The sequence below is a fragment of the Schistocerca americana genome, chromosome 4, assembly GCF_021461395.2.
Source record: "Schistocerca americana isolate TAMUIC-IGC-003095 chromosome 4, iqSchAmer2.1, whole genome shotgun sequence".
NCBI classification, from domain to species: Eukaryota; Metazoa; Arthropoda; class Insecta; order Orthoptera; family Acrididae; genus Schistocerca; species Schistocerca americana.
The window spans coordinates 622,637,433-622,657,975 of record NC_060122.1 but is presented as its reverse complement, the minus strand read 5'-3'; the positions used below and the strand labels follow the sequence as shown (position 1 = coordinate 622,657,975).

General features: G+C 43.7%; 1 protein-coding gene across 1 annotated transcript in view; it reads left to right on the top strand.

The window, feature by feature from the left end:
* LOC124612344 (probable cytochrome P450 301a1, mitochondrial) overlaps positions 1-8,090 on the top strand; it is a 175,267-nt gene extending 167,177 nt beyond the window's left edge. The window contains exons 11-12 of the mRNA XM_047140498.1: positions 2,062-2,277; positions 4,935-8,090. Coding sequence (XP_046996454.1) covers positions 2,062-2,277; positions 4,935-5,045 — 327 coding nt within the window. The 3' untranslated portion in view covers positions 5,046-8,090. The remainder of the gene's footprint in view (positions 1-2,061; positions 2,278-4,934) is intronic.
* The last annotated feature ends 12,453 nt before the right edge of the window (positions 8,091-20,543 follow it).

Genomic DNA, 20,543 nt, shown 5'->3' with positions numbered 1-20,543 from the left:
TGTGAGAGTGCATGTTTTGGTGCAGCTGTACTGGCTCTATCGTTTCCATCTGCTCTACCGCGCACAAACATAATCTCGGGTTGTTCCCGACATGAATACCGTACCACCCTTCTGCTTACAGTACGCTGCGTCAATCACACAGCCTGCAGCACACAAGGAATACACAGCTCGTGGTCAGAGGAACTTTCATAAGTCAGCGACATCCACCGTAAGAATGATGCACATCCGGATACATGTCCACAGGAACTTTTTTCCTCCATTTCCAACTAGGAATCCGTCCCTGCAGTTTGTCGGTTTTACTAATGTTCACTCTGCATAATCAATCTGAAACCTACCAGTGCCTCCAGGTCTCTTCCACCTTCTTTTCTAATTCTTAAACCAAGTGTTAGCGATGATTTAAATTCATACTCCACTCAAAAAAAAAAAAAATCTCACTATATGGGTGATACTCTTCTGTCCCTACACTGAGATAGATATCACTCAGTCATTTAAAATACAGTACCCTGGACAGTTTCCGAAGCTTCTCATATAGGAGATCATACACATCATTGTGCAAAAATGCAGCATCCAGTGCAGGGTTTTATTCGTATCTACAACATCTAATATACTGATATCTGATAATTAACTGAAATCCTCAGCTACCGACAGCTGGTGTTGATATACCTCGAAGGGGACCCCTGAAAATGTGTGCCCCGACCGGAACTCGAACCCGGGATCTCCTGCTTACATGGCAGACGGTCTATCTGAGCCACCGAGGACACAGATCAATAGCGCTACCGCAGGGACTTATCCCTTGCATGCTTCTCGTGAGACCAACATTCCCTATTGCCCACAACCTACATACGTAATGTACCTAATAGATATTTGCCCATCCACTCATTACTCGAGCACACTAAGGTGACGATTCCCGTAAGAGTTCGGGCAACCTATGCGCATTCGTACAGGCGAAGGTCAGTGGCTGCGTAGCCTTTAACTATTTATTTGAAGATAGTAACAGTTCTCGAAAGAACAGATACCACTGATGACCGTGCAGCTTCTCTGGAATAAATGATAATTAATTGAAGCCCTCAGCTGCCGACAGGTTGTGTTAATATACCTCGAAGGGGACAGCTGAATTAATTATCATTTATTCCAGAGAAGCTGCACGGTCATCAGTGGTATCTGTTCTTTCCAGAACAGTTACTATCTTCAAAGAAATAATTAAAGTCTACCCAGGCATTGACCTTCGTCTGTGCAAGTGCGCACAGGTTGCCTGAACTCTTACGGGAATCGTCACCTTCGTGTGCGCGAGTAATGAGTGGATGGGCAAATATCTACTAGGTACATTACGTACGTAGGTTGTGGGCAGTTGGGAATGTGGGTCTCACGAGAAGCGTGCAAGGGATAAGCCCCTGCAGTCGCACTATTGATCTGTATCCTCGGTGGCTCAGATGGATAGAGCGTCTGCCATGTAAGCAGGAGATCTCGGTTTCGAGTTCCGGTCGGGACACACATTTTCAGGTGTCCCCTTCGAGGTATATCAACACCACTTGTGAGCAGCTAAGGGTTTCAGTTTATTATCATTTATTCTAAGAGAAGCAGCACGGTCATCAATGGTATTTGTTCTTTCGAGAACAGTTACTATCTTCATATAAATACTGATATCTGTTCACGGAAAGCAGTGTCAAGAGGGCCAGAAATACGCAAACTGTCATTTACTTTGCAACGTTATGGGATAGGACAGGGATCGAGGAAGGAACGTTGGTGACCAATGAATTTATTGATGCTGTTGGAAGATTCGTATTTTGGTAGCTGGTGACAGGATGAGGAATGTGGCAAGTGTTTGTGAGTCCTCCTGGATCCAGAAAATCGTGTGATCACATAGGTAACGGAGAAGGAACGTTGGTGGACGATCTCGTTGAAGGATTTATGAGAAGAGGATATTTGACGCTGCCTAGACAAAAGCAGATCTCACGCAACACGGCAGGCACTGCTCACTGTAGATGCACTTGACTTTTGTTGATACCAACATTATCGCTGTGATGTAACGGGTATTCCATCAGTATCTTTTTGGATTTCCAGGTGGACCTCGTCATGGGACACCCGCAGCTCTCGGTCTCGGAGCAGTACTTCCCTCAGGCGGACCAGTTCCGCCCCGAGCGCTGGCTGAAGGGCCCGGACGGCCGGTCGGAGGCGCAGGATGCGCACCCCTTCGCCTCGATGCCCTTCGGCTTCGGCCCCAGGATGTGCATCGGCAGGCGCTTCGCAGAGCTGGAGGTCTACACGCTGGTGGCCAGGGTACGTATCTGACGTGTATTGTGGCTGAAAGGAGATAGGAGGCCCGGGCACCTGCAGTGGGGAAAGAAGTGGTCGTTAGTTGTAGGTAATGCTAAAGACCCTCTTACGGAAATGGCATCATGTGAGGGAAATATACCCAGTGTACGTCCTGGCGTATATAGATCATCAGCGAAAGAGGCCATCACAGCGGCAGCTGAGAGCATAATTTGCAATCAGCTGTAGATCACCACTCATGTCAGCGTCAACAATGACGGTCGCGTCCCTTATGAACGTTTTCTCCAATCTTTGCGGAGATTGACAGCTAGCCTCTCTCATGCGGTTCCTACATAGCTGTCGATTTGCGGCAAGATCAGAGGCCTCTTGTCAATAACAGAGGCTTGGACAGTTCTGAAATGAAACCAGCTGTAAATTTCTGAACTTGCACTACACAGTGAAGTTTTACGAAATCGCCTTGGCTGTAACAGACGCCCATAAGGATAGCAGAGTAGCTGTGAAATGTTCGTATGGGGCAGGCCACGGTGGCCGAGCGGTTCTAGGCGCTTCAGTCCGGAACTACGCTGCTGCTACGGTCACAGGTTGGAATCCTGCCTCGGGCATGGATGTGTATGATGTCCTTAGGTTAGTTAAGTTTAAGTAATTCTAAGTCTAGGGGACAGATGACCTCAGATGTTAAGTCCCATAGTGCTTAGAGCCATTTAACCATTTTGTTCGTATGGGGCATTTAGGCTAAACAAAATTCCGAGAACTCCTGTAGAAAACAAAGCATCAGGTCAGGCAGTTAGTACAGTACTGTGGGTAGGAAATGTGGAGAATGATAATACTACAGTATTAGCTGTTGACTGCTACGCTATTCGCAGCAGAAAACAGTCATGCGTACGAGGGGTATGCAACCCATTTTTGCGACCATTTCCGGCTGTTAAAAATGCAGAATTTGCTGTGGGATATCGTGGAATATTCCTGCTTCTGCCCCTATAGTTTCATGAAGTCCCGGCGGCGCTGTACGTGGCCTTCAAAATGACTTTTTATATCAAATGCATTTCAGCCATGACTTGTTTATTGTCCTATTAACCATCTATCGGTTTCGGTTATCAACCATCATCCAGGATGCAGGGTACAACAGATTATTTAAAAACATCCCACATTCATTTGAAGCTGAGCGACATCGAAATTATCCACGACAGCGATGTGCTGCACCCTATATCCTGGATGATGGTTAATAACCGAAACCGGTAGATGACTAATGGGGCAATAAACAGCTGACGGTTAAAATGCATTTTAGAAAATACTTTACGACTGTTGAACCTCACCTCATGGAAACATTCAAAATAGTGTTTGTAACGGAGGTGAGCTCCAAGCAGAGAGCTGTCATTGAGTTTCTTTTGCTGGAAAACCAGAGGATCACAGATAATCAGAGTTACTTGCAGAATGTCTACGGAGACTTTCCAGTGAATAAAAGCACCTAGGTTGTTGGACGTTGCGTCTGTCATTATCACAACAAGGTCGCACATACCGGCTGATCTCCCGCACACAGCTGTGGCTCCTACGATATTGGAATGTGCGGACACTTTCATCCTGGGTGATCGACAGATCACAGGCAAACACTTCGCTGCTCACAGGCAATAACACACAGGTTCATCACTTCAAACCTGAATCAAAACGGGAGTCCATGGAGTTATCCTCTGAAGAAAAAATTCAAAGCCGCACCCTCAGCTGGTAATGTCATGACAAGAGTGGCTCACATGGCTCTGAGCACTATGGGACTTAACATCTGAGGTCATCAGTCCCCTAGAACTTAGAACTACTTAAGCCTAACTAACCTAAGGACATCACATACATCCATGCCCGAGGCAGGATTCTAACCTGTGACCGTAGCAGTCGCTCGGTTCCAGACTGAAGCGCCTAGAACTGCTCGGCCACAGCGGCCGGCCGTGACAAGGGTCTCCTGGGATTCAGAAAGGGTCACTCAATTTTATGTCCCCCACATGGTGCTAAAATCGACACTGAAGTGTGTTGTGCTCCCCTCGGAAAATTGAAGATACCATTTCAGCGTGTTCGTCACCACAAAAATTCAAACGAACTCCTCTTTCTGCATGGTAATGCAACGCCACACACGTCTGCGCACGAGAGAGGAGCTTACAAATCTTTGTTGGACCGATCTTCCTCATACATCCTATAGCCCGTATCTCGCACTTTCCGACATCCATCTGTCTGGCCCAATGAAGGAAGCACTCCGTAGGAAACAGTACGTCGATGATTGCGAGGATATTCATGCGACAAGACGTTGGCTCCGACATCGACCAGTAGGTGAAACAAGGCCGTCGCATTGAACGGAGATTATGTTGAAAAATACGACTTTGTAACCATCGAGTGGAGAATAATATGGAGTGTTGGTATCGTGAATAAAAGCAGTCTGTTTTTTTTTTTTTTTTTTTTTTTAAATGTGTAGGTTTGGTTATCGTACACACCTCGTAGCTTATAATGGAAAGTGATATGTACTTAAAATCTAAAGTAATGAATAAGGAAATGTTCGACGACGAGCAAGGGCCGCTAAACTCGCAGATACCATCTACCTTGACACCCTCTACCACACCCCGGACTCCTTTTCCTCTCCTCCACACACCAAGACAGAACTCAGAGTAAATGTTTTCTGTCCGCAGATAATCCGGCGCTTCCGCCTAGAATTCCACGGTGACATCAAGTGGAACACGGGCTTGATCCAGTACGCGGCATCCCCCCTCAAGTTCAAGGCCATAGACAGGGACCGCTGACGACCGAGCCGTCGATGGATACATCTCTACGGTGAATGATGCATGGTTGGTTGGAAGGTTGGACTCGCAGTGGTGTGCGACGGCTTCGAAAGCATGCTACGCCTTTCAGCTTGCAATATACGAAGCTGTCCGATTTTCTTAACAGCTCACCGCAGATATTTTTTCACTCTAGAATAATTATACAAAAATATCCATCATTATTTTACCTGATAAAGATAACTGTTAAATTAACTATATAATTCTTTTTAGCATTGCTAGAGGATTTCCATGTAGGACAAGGATAAGACGTTGCCAGAAGCCCAGTTTAGTGCAGTGCTTCACATGGTAACGGTTCTGGCACTGTACAAGAAGAATAACGAAGTATTTGGCAGTTCTCACATCACACGAGACGTGAGAGATAAGACGGACGTGGAGAGGAATGAGCTGAGTGACGCAGTGCCTTAGAATGTGACGTTGCGAAGTAGTCATGTGGGTCAAAGCCTCATCAGTTTCTGTCGGATTTGGGGAACGTGCTACGAAAAGTGAACGAATACGATCCGAGATTGCAGTTTTTCAGCCCAAGCGGCACCAAGCACAGCATTTAGTTTCTTTTTCTTTTTTGCTTTTCCATATATGGAAATAAGCTGATCCGCGGCTCCTAGAAAATGTTGGGGAAAGATTGGTTTTTCTTTTTTTTTTTTTCATCAATCTTCTCGCTGGGTCGATGACGCCCACCTTTGATTCCTCTCCTGTGCCAACCATTTCATCTCAGAGTACCACTTGCAACCTACATCCTCAGTTATTTGTTGGATGTATTGCAATTTCTGTCTTCCTACAATTTTTATCCTTTACATTTCCTTCTAGTACCATGGAGGTTACTCCCCGATGTCTTTAACGCAGGTCTTATAATCCCGTCCCTTCTTCTTGTAAGTGTTCTCCGTATTATCCTTTCTTCGCTGATTATGCGGAGAAACTCCTTATTCCTTATCTTATTGGTCCATATGATTTTCAACGTTCTTCTGTGGCATCACATATCAGACTCTTTGACTGTCTTCTTTCCGATTTCCCTACAGTCTATGATTCACTACCATGCAAATTAGCTTGCCAAACGTAAGTGCTCTGAAATTTCTTCCTCACATATGGACGAATGTTTGACATTAGCAAACTTCTCTTGTCCAGGAACGCCCTCTATACTGTGCTGATCTGCTTTTTATGTCCTCCCTGCTTCGTCTACCGGTGTGTTATTCTGTTTCCACGATAGCTTCTTCTGCTTCCTGGTCCCTAATTTTGGTGTTAAGTTTATCGCTGCTTTCATTTCTACTACTCCTCGTTACTTTCGTCTAGCTTCCATTCACTCTCACTCCGTAGACTGTACACATTAGACTCTTCAGTGCATTCGACGCGACCTTTAATTCTTCTTCACATTCACTAAGGATAACAATGTCATCAGGAAATCTTATCATTGATGTCCATTCTCCCTGAATTTTAATCCCACTATTTAACCTTTCTGTTATTTCCATCATTGCTTCTTTGATGAACAGATTGAACTGTAGGGGCGAAAGACTACATTACTGTCTTAAACACGTTTTAAACCGAACACTTCGTTCCTGCCTTCATGTTCTTATTGTTGTCCCTTGGTTCTTGTAAAGATCGTGTATTATCCGTCTTTCCCTGTATCCGACTCGTATTTTTTCTCAGAATATCATTTCACATTGACGAAAGCATTTCTGTGTCGACAGATCCCACGAAGGAGTCTTGATTTAAGCCTTGCTTCCATCACATTCACAACGTCAGAACTGCTTCCCTGATTCCCTTGCCTTTCCGAAAGCTAAACTTATTGGGAAATCTGACCATATCCAGATGTTCTGCTCAGTCTATATTTGTGTACTTCCCCGCTGGTATAGTGAAAATGACAAATTGGAGACGAAACTGGAAGTCATGAAGGCAAAACAGTAAGAAATATAAACGTTGTTGACGCTAGCGTACAAAGTGATTTCTCCTGTGGGCAATGTATGTTCGACGCCCACAGAGGAAGAAATCTTTAGCTCCCACAAATGTTTATAACATTGTCTGCTAGTTCAGATGATCGATGACATTTAGTCTAGCAAGAGAATATAGAAATCCCTTTCGGATCTGCTGGAACCAAAATGAAGTTACTGGGGATTTTTTCCTCGTTTTGTCGAGAATCGGTGATGAAGTTAACGCAGCTGCTTAACGCTTATCCGTTTCCGTAAGTAAATGGCGCGTGAGACGTAGCTGATAACTGACACTGTATTGCGTTGTAGTCGCAACTTCACTTCTCGTGTGATGGTTTCTGGGCGCTGACCACCTTCACTACAAGAGACGTCCGTCTTAGCTTGTAAATACAAAAGTCTTCTAATATTACATTATCCTATCAATGTTAACCTTACTAAATGCTGCTGTACTATGTACTGTGAAGATATTTATTATAGGTTAAAGCTCCTAATTAGTTTCAGGTAAGTGTTTTGCCTCTACTGATAATGTAAATACTTGTACCTTGTTGATTAAAACTCAACTGCCGGTCAGGTAACAGACAACATACCGTTCGTCAGTTCATCTGTTGGCAGTTATTCGCTATTAGTTTCACAGCGGCTACACTAATTATTTGTCTTTAAATGTTTGTAACACCTTAACTAAAACATGTACAAACTGACTTTAGGCAGCATGATTTTCCTACAGAATATTCATTTTCTTTATCTGTCACTTTTGTGGTTCTATCACATCTTTTCTTCTCCATAAGTGATATTCAACCTTTTCTTGCCATCATTTGTCATAAGCCCAGTGTTGACCACATACAAAATTGTAATTTCTCTCCTCCAAGCGAGTTTCACATCTATTTCTGAAAGATCACTAAATCATAGCATCTAATATTTTTGCTGTATTCATCAGTAGTCCGTACCAATTTGTCTTGTGAGAAAGACGAGAGCAATATCACGTATTATACGGTATACATTGTATTTTTGTTACCACACTGCCAGTGAATAAGAGTTATATCTGTTACCAATGTAAAAAAATGCTATTGAAACGTTGTAACATTATTTCATATTACTAAAAATAAAGAAATGTTTTAGCATGTCATAACATGATTTGTTTGTAACACCTTTTTTAGCATGTCATAACATGATTTGTCCCCCCCCCCCCCCCCCCCCCCCCATGAACCATGGACCTTGCCGCTGGTGGGGAGGCTTGCGTGCCTCAGCGATACAGATAGCCGTACCGTAGGTGCAACCACAACGGAGGGGTATCTGTTGAGAGGCCAGACAAACGTGTGGTTCCTGAAGAGGGGCAGCAGCCTTTTCAGTTGTTGCAAGGGCAACAGTCTGGATGATTGACTGATCTGGCCTTGTAACAATAACCAAAACGGCCTTGCTGTGCTGGTACTGCGAACGGCTGAAAGCAAGGGGAAACTACAGCCGTAATTTTTCCCGAGGGCATGCAGCTTTACTGTATGATCGCATGATGATGGCGTCCTCTTGGGTAAAATATTCCGGAGGTAAAATAGTCCCCCATTCGGATCTCCGGGCGGGGACTACTCAAGAGGATGTCGTTATCAGGAGAAAGAAAACTGGCGTTCTACGGATCGGAGCGTGGAATGTCAGATCCCTTAATCGGGCAGGTAGGTTAGAAAATTTAAAAAGGGAAATGGATAGGTTGAAGTTAGATATAGTGGGAATTAGTGAAGTTCGGTGGCAGGAGGAACAAGACTTCTGGTCAGGTGACTACAGGGTTATAAACACAAAATCAAATAGGGGTAATGCAGGAGTAGGTTTAATAATGAATAGGAAAATAGGAATGCGGGTAAGCTACTACAAACAGCATAGTGAACGCATTATTGTGGCCAAGATAGATACGAAGCCCACACCTACTACAGTAGTACAAGTTTATATGCCAACTAGCTCTGCAGATGACGAAGAAATTGAAGAAATGTATGATGAAATAAAAGAAATTATTCAGATTGTGAAGGGAGACGAAAATTTAATAGTCATGGGTGACTGGAATACGAGTGTAGGAAAAGGGAGAGAAGGAAACATAGTAGGTGAATATGGATTGGGGGACAGAAATGAAAGAGGAAGCCGCCTGGTCGAATTTTGCACAGAGCACAACATAATCGTAACTAACACTTGGTTTAAGAATCATGAAAGAAGGTTGTATACATGGAAGAACCCTGGAGATACTAAAAGGTATCAGATAGATTATATAATGGTAAGATAGAGATTTAGGAACCAGGTTTTAAATTGTAAGACATTTCCAGGGGCAGATGTGGACTCTGACCACAATCTATTGGTTATGACCTGTAGATTAAAACTGAAGAAACTGCAAAAAGGTGGGAATTTAAGGAGATGGGACCTTGATAAACTAAAAGAACCAGAGGTTGTACAGAGATTCAGGGAGAGCATAAGGGAGCAATTGACAGGAATGGGGGAAATAAATACAGTAGAAGAAGAATGGGTAGCTTTGAGGGATGAAGTAGTGAAGGCAGCAGAGGATCAAGTAGGTAAAAAGACGAGGGCTAGTAGAAATCCTTGGGTAACAGAAGAAATATTGAATTTAATTGATGAAAGGAGAAAATATAAAAATGCAGTAAGTGAAACAGGCAAAAAGGAATACAAACGTCTCAAAAATGAGATCGACAGGAAGTGCAAAATGGCTAAGCAGGCATGGCTAGAGGACAAATGTAAGGATGTAGAGGCCTATCTCACTAGGGGAAGATAGATACCGCCTACAGGAAAATTAAAGAGACCTTTGGAGATAAGAGAGCAACTTGTATGAATATCAAGAGCTCAGATGGAAACCCAGTTCTAAGCAAAGAAGGGAAAGCAGAAAGGTGGAAGGAGTATATAGAGGGTCTACACAAGGGCGATGTACTTGAGGACAATATTATGGAAATGGAAGAGGATGTAGATGAAGATGAAATGGGAGATACGATACTGCGTGAAGAGTTTGACAGAGCACTGAAAGACCTGAGTCGAAACAAGGCCCCCGGAGTAGACAACATTCCATTGGAACTACTGACGGCCGTGGGAGAGCCAGTCCTGACAAAACTCCACCATCTGGTGAGCAAGATGTATGAAACAGGCGAAATACCCTCAGACTTCAAGAAGAATATAATAATTCCAATCCCAAAGAAAGCAGGTGTTGACAGATGTGAAAATTACCGAACTATCAGCTTAATAAGTCACAGCTGCAAAATACTAACACGAATTCGTTACAGACGAATGGAAAAACTATTAGAAGCCAACCTCGGGGAAGATCAGTTTGGATTCCGTAGAAACACTGGAACACGTGAGGCAATACTGACCTTACGACTTATCTTAGAAGAAAGATCAAGGAGAGGCAAACCTACGTTTCTAGCATTTGTAGACTTAGAGAAAGCTTTTGACAATGTTGACTGGAATACTCTCTTTCAAATTCTAAAGGTGGCAGGGGTAAAATACAGGGAGCGAAAGGCTATTTACAATTTGTACATAAACCAGATGGCAGTTATAAGAGTCGAGGGACATGAAAGGGAAGCAGTGGTTGGGAAGGGAGTAAGACAGGGTTGTAGCCTCTCCCCGATGTTGTTCAATCTGTATATTGAGCAAGCAGTAAAGGAAACAAAAGAAAAATTCGGAGTAGGTATTAAAATTCATGGAGAAGAAATAAAAACTTTGAGGTTCGCCGATGACATTGTAATTCTGTCAGAGACAGCAAAGGACTTGGAAGAGCAGTTGAATGGAATGGACAGTGTCTTGAAAGGAGGATATAAGATGAACATCAATAAAAGCAAAACAAGGATAATGGAATGTAGTCTAATTAAGTCGGGTGATGCTGAGGGAATTAGATTAGGAAATGAGGCACTTAAAGTAGTAAAGGAGTTTTGCTATTTGGGGAGCAAAATAACTGATGATGGTCGAAGTAGAGAGGATATAAAATGTAGGCAGGCAATGGCAAGGAAAGCGTTTCTGAAGAAGAGAAATTTGTTAACATCCAGTATTGATTTAAGTGTCAGGAAGTCATTTCTGAAAGTATTCGTATGGAGTGTAGCCATGTATGGAAGTGAAACATGGACGATAAATAGTTTGGACAAGAAGAGAATAGAAGCTTTCGAAATGTGGTGCAACAGAAGAATGCTGAAGATTAGATGGGTAGATCACATAACTAATGAGGAAGTATTGAATAGGATTGGGGAGAAGAGAAGTTTGTGGCACAACTTGACCAGAAGAAGGGATCGGTTGGTAGGACATGTTCTGAGGCATCAAGGGATCACTAATTTAGTATTGGAGGGCAGCGTGGAGGGTAAAAATCGTAGAGGGAGACCAAGAGATGAATGCACTAAGCAGATTCAGAAGGATGTAGGTTGCAGTAGGTACTGGGAGATGAAAAAGCTTGCACAGGATAGAGTAGCATGGAGAGCTGCATCAAACCAGTCTCAGGACTGAAGACCACAACAACAACAACAACAACATGATTTGTATTTACAATGATAATTTAATGTTCTTGTATGTGCAACTGCACAAATTCTTATACATTTTCCCATGGATCTTCATCCTTTATGTATTCCTAAAGCACACCCTGTTGTTGTTCTTGTTGATGTAGTAATCATTCCGAAGACTGGTCTGATGCAGCTAACCAAGCTTGTCTATTCTCTACGAGCCTCTTCACCTCCTGTTAACTACTGCAAACTACACGCATTTGAACCTACCTGCTGTATTTCTCTCTTCGTCTTCCCCTACAATTTTTGACCCCCTCACTTCCCTTCAGTACCGAAGTGCGAATTCGTTGGTGCCTCAGAATGTGTCCTGCCAACCAAACTTTTAGTCAATTTGTGCCATAAATTTCTACCCATCTAGTCTACAGCATTTTCCTATAACTCTGGAAGCTCAAACGAAAAATAAAAGGTATTGCAGGTATCATTGTGGCACTGACACCTCCGGTCATAAACTGGATCATTCACCTACACTTCATGTCTGGCCTCCTGTTCACAACGCGACCTCAGCTCCCTGAATTCAAACAGTTCCAAAGCTTATTGTCCAGTCAAAACTGTCAATTGCTTCCTCTAAACATGCGAATGCTATAAACGAAAGTTAGCCTTTCTTCATCTTATCTTCTCAGTTAAGTCATAGGGTCAACAAGGCCTCCCATGTTCGTACATTTCTCTGGAATCCAAAATGATCTTCCACGAGGTCGTCTTCTATTAGTTTTTTCGTTCTTCTGCAAGTAATTCCTCTCAATATTTAGCAGTCGATACTTACTGCACTAATGATTCGATAGTATTACACCTGTCAGCACCTACCTTCGCTGGAAATGGAATTATTATGCCTTTCCTGAAGTCTGATGGTATTTCATCTGTTATATATGTCTTGCACACCTGGCGGAATCATTTTGTCTTGACTGTCTGAGCCAGGTATCTCAATAATTTTAAGGGGAGATCTACTTCAGAGGCCTTGTTGCATTTAGGTCTTTCAGTGCTTTTCAAATTCTTCTTGCAGTACCATATCTACCGACTCCTTTTTATCTGATTCATCTTCCCATTCTAGAATATTCGAGTTCATTTCTTTGTAGAATCTCGCTATGTATTGCTTTCCCCTTTCAGCTTTCCCTTCTTTGCTTAATGCTGGCTTGCTATTTGAGTTCTTCATATTCATATAATTTCTTCTCTTTCCTCCATAGGTCACATTAATCATCATATAGGCAGTATCTGTATTTCCCCTAGTTATACCTCCTTCTACATCCTTGCATTTTTCTCCAGTCAGTCACGCTCAGTCATTTGGCACGTTTCTTTCATACATTGGTATTCCCTTTCGCCTGCTACATTAACTACATTTTTATGTTTCTTTCCCTTTCGTTAGTTAAATTCAGTATCTTCTGCGTTACCCAATGGTCGCTACTAAGCCTTGTCTTATTTTTTCTTCTGCTGCCTTCATTATTTCGTCCCTCAAAGAGATGTTCCCTTCCCCTTGGTCAGTCCAACATTCCCCAAAACACACAAGGTTGCAAAAGAAGCGATGTAATTAGAAATGAAAACGTTCGAAGTATTCCCGTTATGAATGAGGAAATAATCTCATACTGAGTGGAAATAACTCGTAAATAGAATGAGAGACTGTCCACGAAAATCCTAAGTCACCATTCGAAAGGAAGGAGAGATGTAAGTTGACCAAATGAAAGGTGAAGATAACAATTATGAAGACAGGATAGGCAGATGCCTAATCCATCTACGTAAGGCAACGATGGTGATTTCTTGGTAAACTTGTGCACGGCATAATGGGTTATTTGTCTCTGAGCAACAGTTATCGCTGTTTCCTACTTTGTGCTCGTTTAGTACTTAAGGGATGTGTCATTCTCACATTGAACTTGTTCTTGCATCAGGCAAGAGATATTACTTTTGCTATTAATTTCCAATGAGGAGATTAGTTAGTTTATACTACATAACGAACACTGACGATCTATGTTGACATCACATCATTTTAATTTAATTCAATTTTTCTATTGTTTCTAACTGGTTAATGTACTTGTCTACAAATCCACTGTAATTTTAATGCCCCCTTTTAATCGTGTACCGAATTGCATGTGGAGAAAGGAGAAACAAATCTTTCTCCCTCCCCTTGAACTCTAACACTGCACACAGACCCCCCCCCCCCCCCCCCACACACACATATATACAAATCCACTAGTTAAGGGGGCGGAGAGGGGGCTGGGAGGGTGGGAAGGAGGTGATGATCATTATGTTTGAAGGGCTCACTAAGTATGAAACGTATTCCATTTTGTCGTGCGATTTGTTGTTCTTCCTCTTTAACATGCTGTCCAACAACAGAAAGTGAAGCACCCAGAAAAGGAAGAGCAAATTAAAACGGAACTTCACGGGTGAAAATGAATGCGACGCTAATTCAATGATAACGAAATCGAGTCAAATTTGCAAAGAACTTAACACAGTTATGTTGCACCCCTTCTGGCGTGGATGTATGCAGTGTTTTCGTTGGAAAGGAGATAATATAACCGTTGTATCCTCACCTAAGTTAAGCTGTCCCACAACATGATATTCTGGATACTGGTACTAGGACTGATTTGAAGTCTGCTCGCACACACGTTCTGTCTGTGACAGTTCAGGGGATCTTGCTGGCCACATGACTATCTCGTCATGACGCAGACATTACATAGAGACACGTGCCATAAATTAACGAACATTGTCCTGTTGACAAACGGCACCGTGATACTGTCCGTGATAGGTAACAGGAGGGCGTAGGATAACTGTGGCGTAACGCTGTGCCATCATAGTCGAGTACAGCATCTCCGTGTCCTCCACTGTGGTCATTTAACGTCTGACGCTGTTCACGCCGTTTATATACACTACCAGGTCAGGTAACAACACTGACCACTACCAGCACTAACGCACTCTGGTGGCCGTTGTACATGACACAGTGAACAGTAACTCTACTTGTTTACATAAACCGTCAAAGGTTTGTACGTGTACAATGTTACACTTGCATCCAACCGTGTCTTCAAAGTGCCTGACTTTTTTTGTAAGGTCCTGTAGTATTGTAGTACTGAAACCAGAAATATGCACACATCAAAAAAAGTTTTGCCTCACCTCGGTTGCGAGAGTTCCGTAACCTGTACAGAAAATTGGAATAGGGATCAACATAAACATCACTTCCGCACTTTTTATTGCTCATGAAAACCACACATTGCGTGTTGTACCACCATACAGCGAGACCTTCAGAGGTGATGGTCCAGATTTCTGTACACACCGATACCTCTAATACCCATTAGCACGTCCTCTTGCATTGATGCATGCCTGTATTTGTCGTGTCATACTATCTTCAAGTTCATCAAGGCACTGTTGGTCCAGGTTGTCGCACTCCTCAACGGCGATTCGGCGTAAATCCCTCAGAATGGTTGGTGGGTCACGTCGTCCATAAACAGCCCTTTTCAATCCATCCCAGGTATGTTCGATAGTGTTCATATCTGGAGAACATGCTAGCCACTCTAGTCGAGCGATGTCGTTATCCTGAAGGAAGTCATTCAGAAGATGTGCACGATGGGAGCGCGAATTGTCGTCCATGAAGACGGATGCCTTGCCAATATGCTGCCGATATGGTTGCAGTATCGGTCGGAGGATGGCATCCACGTATCGTACAGCCGTTAGGGCGCCTTTCATGACCACCAGCGGCGTACGTCGGCACCACATAATGCCACCCCAAAACAGCAGGGTGCTTCCACCTTGCTACACTCGCTGGACAGTATGTCTAAGGCGTTCAGCCTGACCGGGTTGCCTCCATCCCGACGATCGTCTGGTTGAAAGCATATGCGACTCTCATCGGTGAAGAGAACGTGATGCCAATCCTGAGCGGTCCATTCGGCATGTTGTTGGGCCCATCTGTACCGCGCTGCATGGTGTCGTTGTTGCAAAGATGGACCTCGCCATGGACGTCGGGAGTGAAGTTACGCATCATGCAGCCTATTGCACACAGTTTGAGTCATAACACGACGTCCTGTGGCTGCACGAAAAGCACTATTCAACACGGTGGCGTTGCTGTCAGGGTTCCGCTGAATTATAATCCGTAGGTGGCGGTCATTCACTGCAGTAGTAGCCCTTGGGCGGCCTGAGCGAGGCATGGCATCGACTGTTCCTGTCTCTCTGTAAATCCTCCATGTCCGAACAACATCGCTTTGGTTCACTCCGAGATGCCTAGACACTTCCCTAGTTGAGGGCCAGCCGGCCACTGTGGCCGAGCGGTTCTAGGCGCTTCAGTCCGGAACCGCGCGACTGCTACGGTCGCAGGTTCGAATCCTGCCTCGGGCGTGGATGTGTGCGATATCCTTAGGTTAGTTAGGTTTAAGTGGTTCTAAGTTCTAGGGGACGATGACCTCAGATGTTAAGTCCCATAGTGCTCAGAGCCATTTGAACCATTTTTTTGTTGAGAGTCCTTCCTTGCACAAAGTAACAATGCGGACACGATCGAACCGCAGTATTGACCAACCAGCATGTTTGAACTACAGACAATACGAGTAGTGTACCTCCTTCCTGGTGGAATGAGTAGAACTGATGGGCTGTCGGACCCCCTCCGTCTGATAGGCGCTACTCATACATGGTGTTTACATCTCTGGGAGGGTTTAGTGGCATCTCTGAAAAGTGAAAGGGACTGCGTCTGTGAGACAGTATGCACAGTCAACGCCTATCTTCAGGAGTCCTGGGAACCAGGGTGATGCAAAACTTTTCTTGATGTGTATACCTTGGTGCAAGTTGTAAGTCGCCGGGTCCTACAATTGCCAGTAAGGACCTCTCTGTTGCAGCGGCCTCAATCCTTCATTACTCGGAATGCACTGGGACGAGATGGAGGTAACAGTGCTTCAAAACGCATTTTCATTTCTCGTTTCAGCTGTTGCTGTACAGTTACAACTGTGCGGCGTGATTTTTGTCGAAAGTACGGCACCGCCACTCCTAAAACTCCAAGCTTTCTATGACGGCACCAACACTTTTAAGACACAAATTTTTTTGCGCTAGGGGAAATCCACAGGTCACCACTGTGTGTTGTCTCGAGACGCAGAGCACAGTCAACAGAATTTTGCACGTAGTGCACTGGAGTCTCCTGGTCGTCCCTGACGAGACTTCGCATTCATCACCTACCTGTCTGACATGCTTTGCGGCGACGTATGTGTTTCAGGCGATACAGTATTCGGTTGCAACAGCTCCCTCATCATGGCGATAACCAAAGACGTGTATAGACTTATGAATTCATTCTGGACGTGGAAATGGAAAAAACAATTTACTTGCACGTTTGGTATTCAGTAATTACTCTACTTTCTATTTAAGTGCAAAAGTGAACCGCCACAACGTAATAACACGTGGAACACAGCCGCCACAGGGCATAGTCCGGCACGAGAGAGACGCTCCGGGTTTGCACTGTCTTCCAAGAAAACTTCATCGTCCGTCTTCTTTTTTTGGTAAAGGTCGTAACAGAAATCATAAATATGGATATGTTGGAGATCTGTCGTTTTCCGTAAATACAATACACACCGATAATATCAGTTTTCGACATAACTGTGCAACACTGCATTGTCAACTGCAAGTAAGAGCATTTGTTAGCAACGAGCTGCCTTACCGATGGATTGGCAAGGATGGCTCGTACACCATTCACATCTAAAGTCACCTGATCTCACGGTATATTTTTTTGGTGTTAAGAAAGACTCCGACTACGCGGTATGCGATATTTTTTTGGTGTTAAGAAAGACTCCGACTACGTGCCTTCCCTTCCAACAACCTTCGGTGAATTGCGAAACCGCACAGCAAAAGCAATCAATTCTGTAACTCCACAAACAGTCGAAAAAGTACGGCACAAGTTTCACCAATGTCTGGATGTTTCTCATGTGACCGGTGAAGTGAACATTATGCAGTTGTCAAACATAAATGAAATCTTTGACCCTAAATGTAATTGTAGTAAGTATTCATCGCACAAAAGAAAGAAATTAGAATTATGTGTAGAGTTCACAAATGTACACCTATTAGGTATCTCTTTAAGAAGTTGGAAATGTTAACCACAGCATCACAGAAGCTACATTTATTCACTAATGATATTCGTTATCAACAGTCCATCTAAGTTTGAGAGTAACAGAGATTTTTATAACACTAGAAGCAAAATGATCTTCATTGTACTTTAACGAATTTAACTTTGTCTCAGAAAGGGGTGAAACTTGCAGCTATTAAATACTTTCACAATCTATTTACGGGAATAAAATGTATGACAGATAGTACAAATCATTTCAAATGTAGATTAAAGAACTTTATCAATAACAACTCCTTCTATACCACTGAGTACTTCTTCAGCAGAGGTAACTGTGTATAACAAAAGAACTGTAAATGGCTAGCATGGAGCCCTATAAATGCCATTTTTATATTTCCTTTATTTAGTTTTGTGTAATTATTCTGTTTCTGTCCTGTAAACACGTTCTGCATCACAACGCTTATTGTGAATCCGATCTATGGAACGAGAAATTAACCAGCTAACTCCAAGGCTATATGAGACTCTAAAAGATTTATCTTTGCCAAATCGGATGTTTATTTTGAACCAAAATCTTTTATAGCTAGGCATCAGGTACAAATTTACTCCAACAGGTATATTCATCCCTTACAAGACGAAATCTTATCGAACGAGTTGAATCGTTTTGAAGCACAGTTGATTGAAGTGTAGCTAGCGGCTGTCTCTGTTTTCAGAGATGTTCTTGGTCAGATTCGACAGCTACACCATTCTGAAGCAGACAATAGTCGTGTGCAAATAACCCATTGGCACGTAGGAGTAGCCGTTCGTCGTGACGTAAACTGCAAATGCCACATAAAAATACCATTAGGAAATTATGATTTAGCGTATTGCTGCTATGCTAACGGCGCTGCCGCAGTGATAACACCGGTTTCCGTCAGATTACCGAAGTTAGGCGCTGTCGGGCTGGGCTAGCGCTGTTGGCAAGCGGGGTGCACTCAGCCCTTGTGAGGCATAATGGGGAGCTACTTGCTTGAGAAGTAGCGGATCTGATCTCGTTAATTGACATACGACCGGGAGTGCGGTGTACTGAGCACATGCCCCTCCCTATCCGCATCCAGTGACGCCTGTGGGCTGAAGATGACACGGTGGCCGGTCGGTACCGTTGGGCCATCCTAGGCCTGTTCGGATGGAGAGAGGAGTGTTGGTACTACAAACAACTGTCAACAGAGGTTACACACAATTAAATACATACAATGAGCCGCGCGGGATTAGCCGAGCGGTCTTAGGCGCTGTAGTCATGGACTGTGCGGCTGGTCCCGGGGGAGGTTCGAGTCCTCCCTCGGGCATGGATGTGTGTGTGTGTTTGTCCTTAGGATAATTTAGGTTAAGTAGTGTGTAAGCTTAGGGACTGATGACCTTAGCAGTTAAGTCCCATAAGATTTCACACGCGTATTTCACATTTCACACACACTGTGGTCACAAAAGTCATGGGACAGCGTTATGCACATACACAGGTGGCGGTAGCATCGCATACTCCAGGTATAAAACGGCAGTGCATGCCATTTGTACTCAGGTCATGCATGTCACAAGGTTTCCTACGTAATTAAGACGACGGGAATTAATAGACTTTGAATGAGGAATGGTAGTTGGAGATAAACGCACGGAACATTCCAGTTCGGAAATCGTTAGAGAATTCGCTATTCCTAAACCCATAGTATCAAGAGTGTGCCAAGAATACCAAAATTTCAGCCATTACGTCTCACCACGGACAACGCTGTGGCCAACGGTTTCCGGCTAGCGATCGAGAGCAGCGGCGTTTATGTAGAGTTGTCAGTACTAACAGACAAGCGACAGTGCGTGAAACAGTCACACGTATCCTTTAGAACAGTGCGGAGAGATCCGGCGGTAATAGGCTATGGCAGCAGACGACGACATCGCCTGCACCGCATCTCCTGCACTCGTGATCGAATCGGTTGGACCGTAGACGATTAAAAACCGTGGCGTACTCAGACGAGTACCGATTTAAGTTTGTAAGAGATGATGGTAGAGTTCAAGTGCGTCGCAGAACCCGCGAAGTCATGTGCCCAAGTTGTCAACAAGGCACTGTGCAGGCTGATGGTGTCTCCATAATGGTGTGGGCTAAGTTTACAAGGAATGGACGGGGTCCTCTGGTACAACTGAACCGATCGTCGGCTACGTGGAGACCATTTGCAGCCGTTCACAAACATGACATTCCCAAAGAATGACGTCATGTCACCGAGATACAGTTGTTTGCGATTGGTTTGAAGAACTTTCTGGACAGTTCGAGCGAATGATTTGGCCACCCAGATCGCCCAACATGAATCCCATCGAACATTTACGGGACGTAATCGAGAAGTCAGTTCGTGCTCAGAATCCTACCCCGGCAACACTTGCGCAATTATGGACGGCTATAGAGGCAGTATGGTTCAGTATTCCTGCAGGCTACTTCCAACGACTTGTTGAGTTCATACCACGTCGAGTTGCTGCACTGTGGCAGGCAAAAGGAGGTCCGACGTGGTATTATCGTACTCCATAGCTTTTGTCACCTGAGTGTATGTGCAGATGAGAAGCAATGAACATGACAAGGCTACGAGTGTTTCATAACTGAATGTCCAGTTCTTCGATCCAGTGCACAGCCTTTGGTGTTGCTAGTAGGAAATCTTCTTCACTACCATGTGCAGCTTTTTTGTGTTTAATCTGGTAAACCGAAACTGGACTGGACTGACTGCTACCCTTTATACTCGTCTGTGTCTGCGTTGTAGTGTTGAACAATGCAAGTGGTGCAAATTACACGAAAAAATCTAATAAAATAACGCGCCACAATTGAAACAGTATAACTGTATTTTAACTAACTTAAGCAAATTAATTAGAAAGGCATAAAATAAGTGATTCTGTAGAATTTTGTTGTGTTGTGTAATGTAGTGTGTGGCGTCACAATGCTTGACTTGCAATTCCATCACACAAATTAACACGATAAAAATTAAAAAACAATTACCAAACGAAATTTTGACAGAATATATAA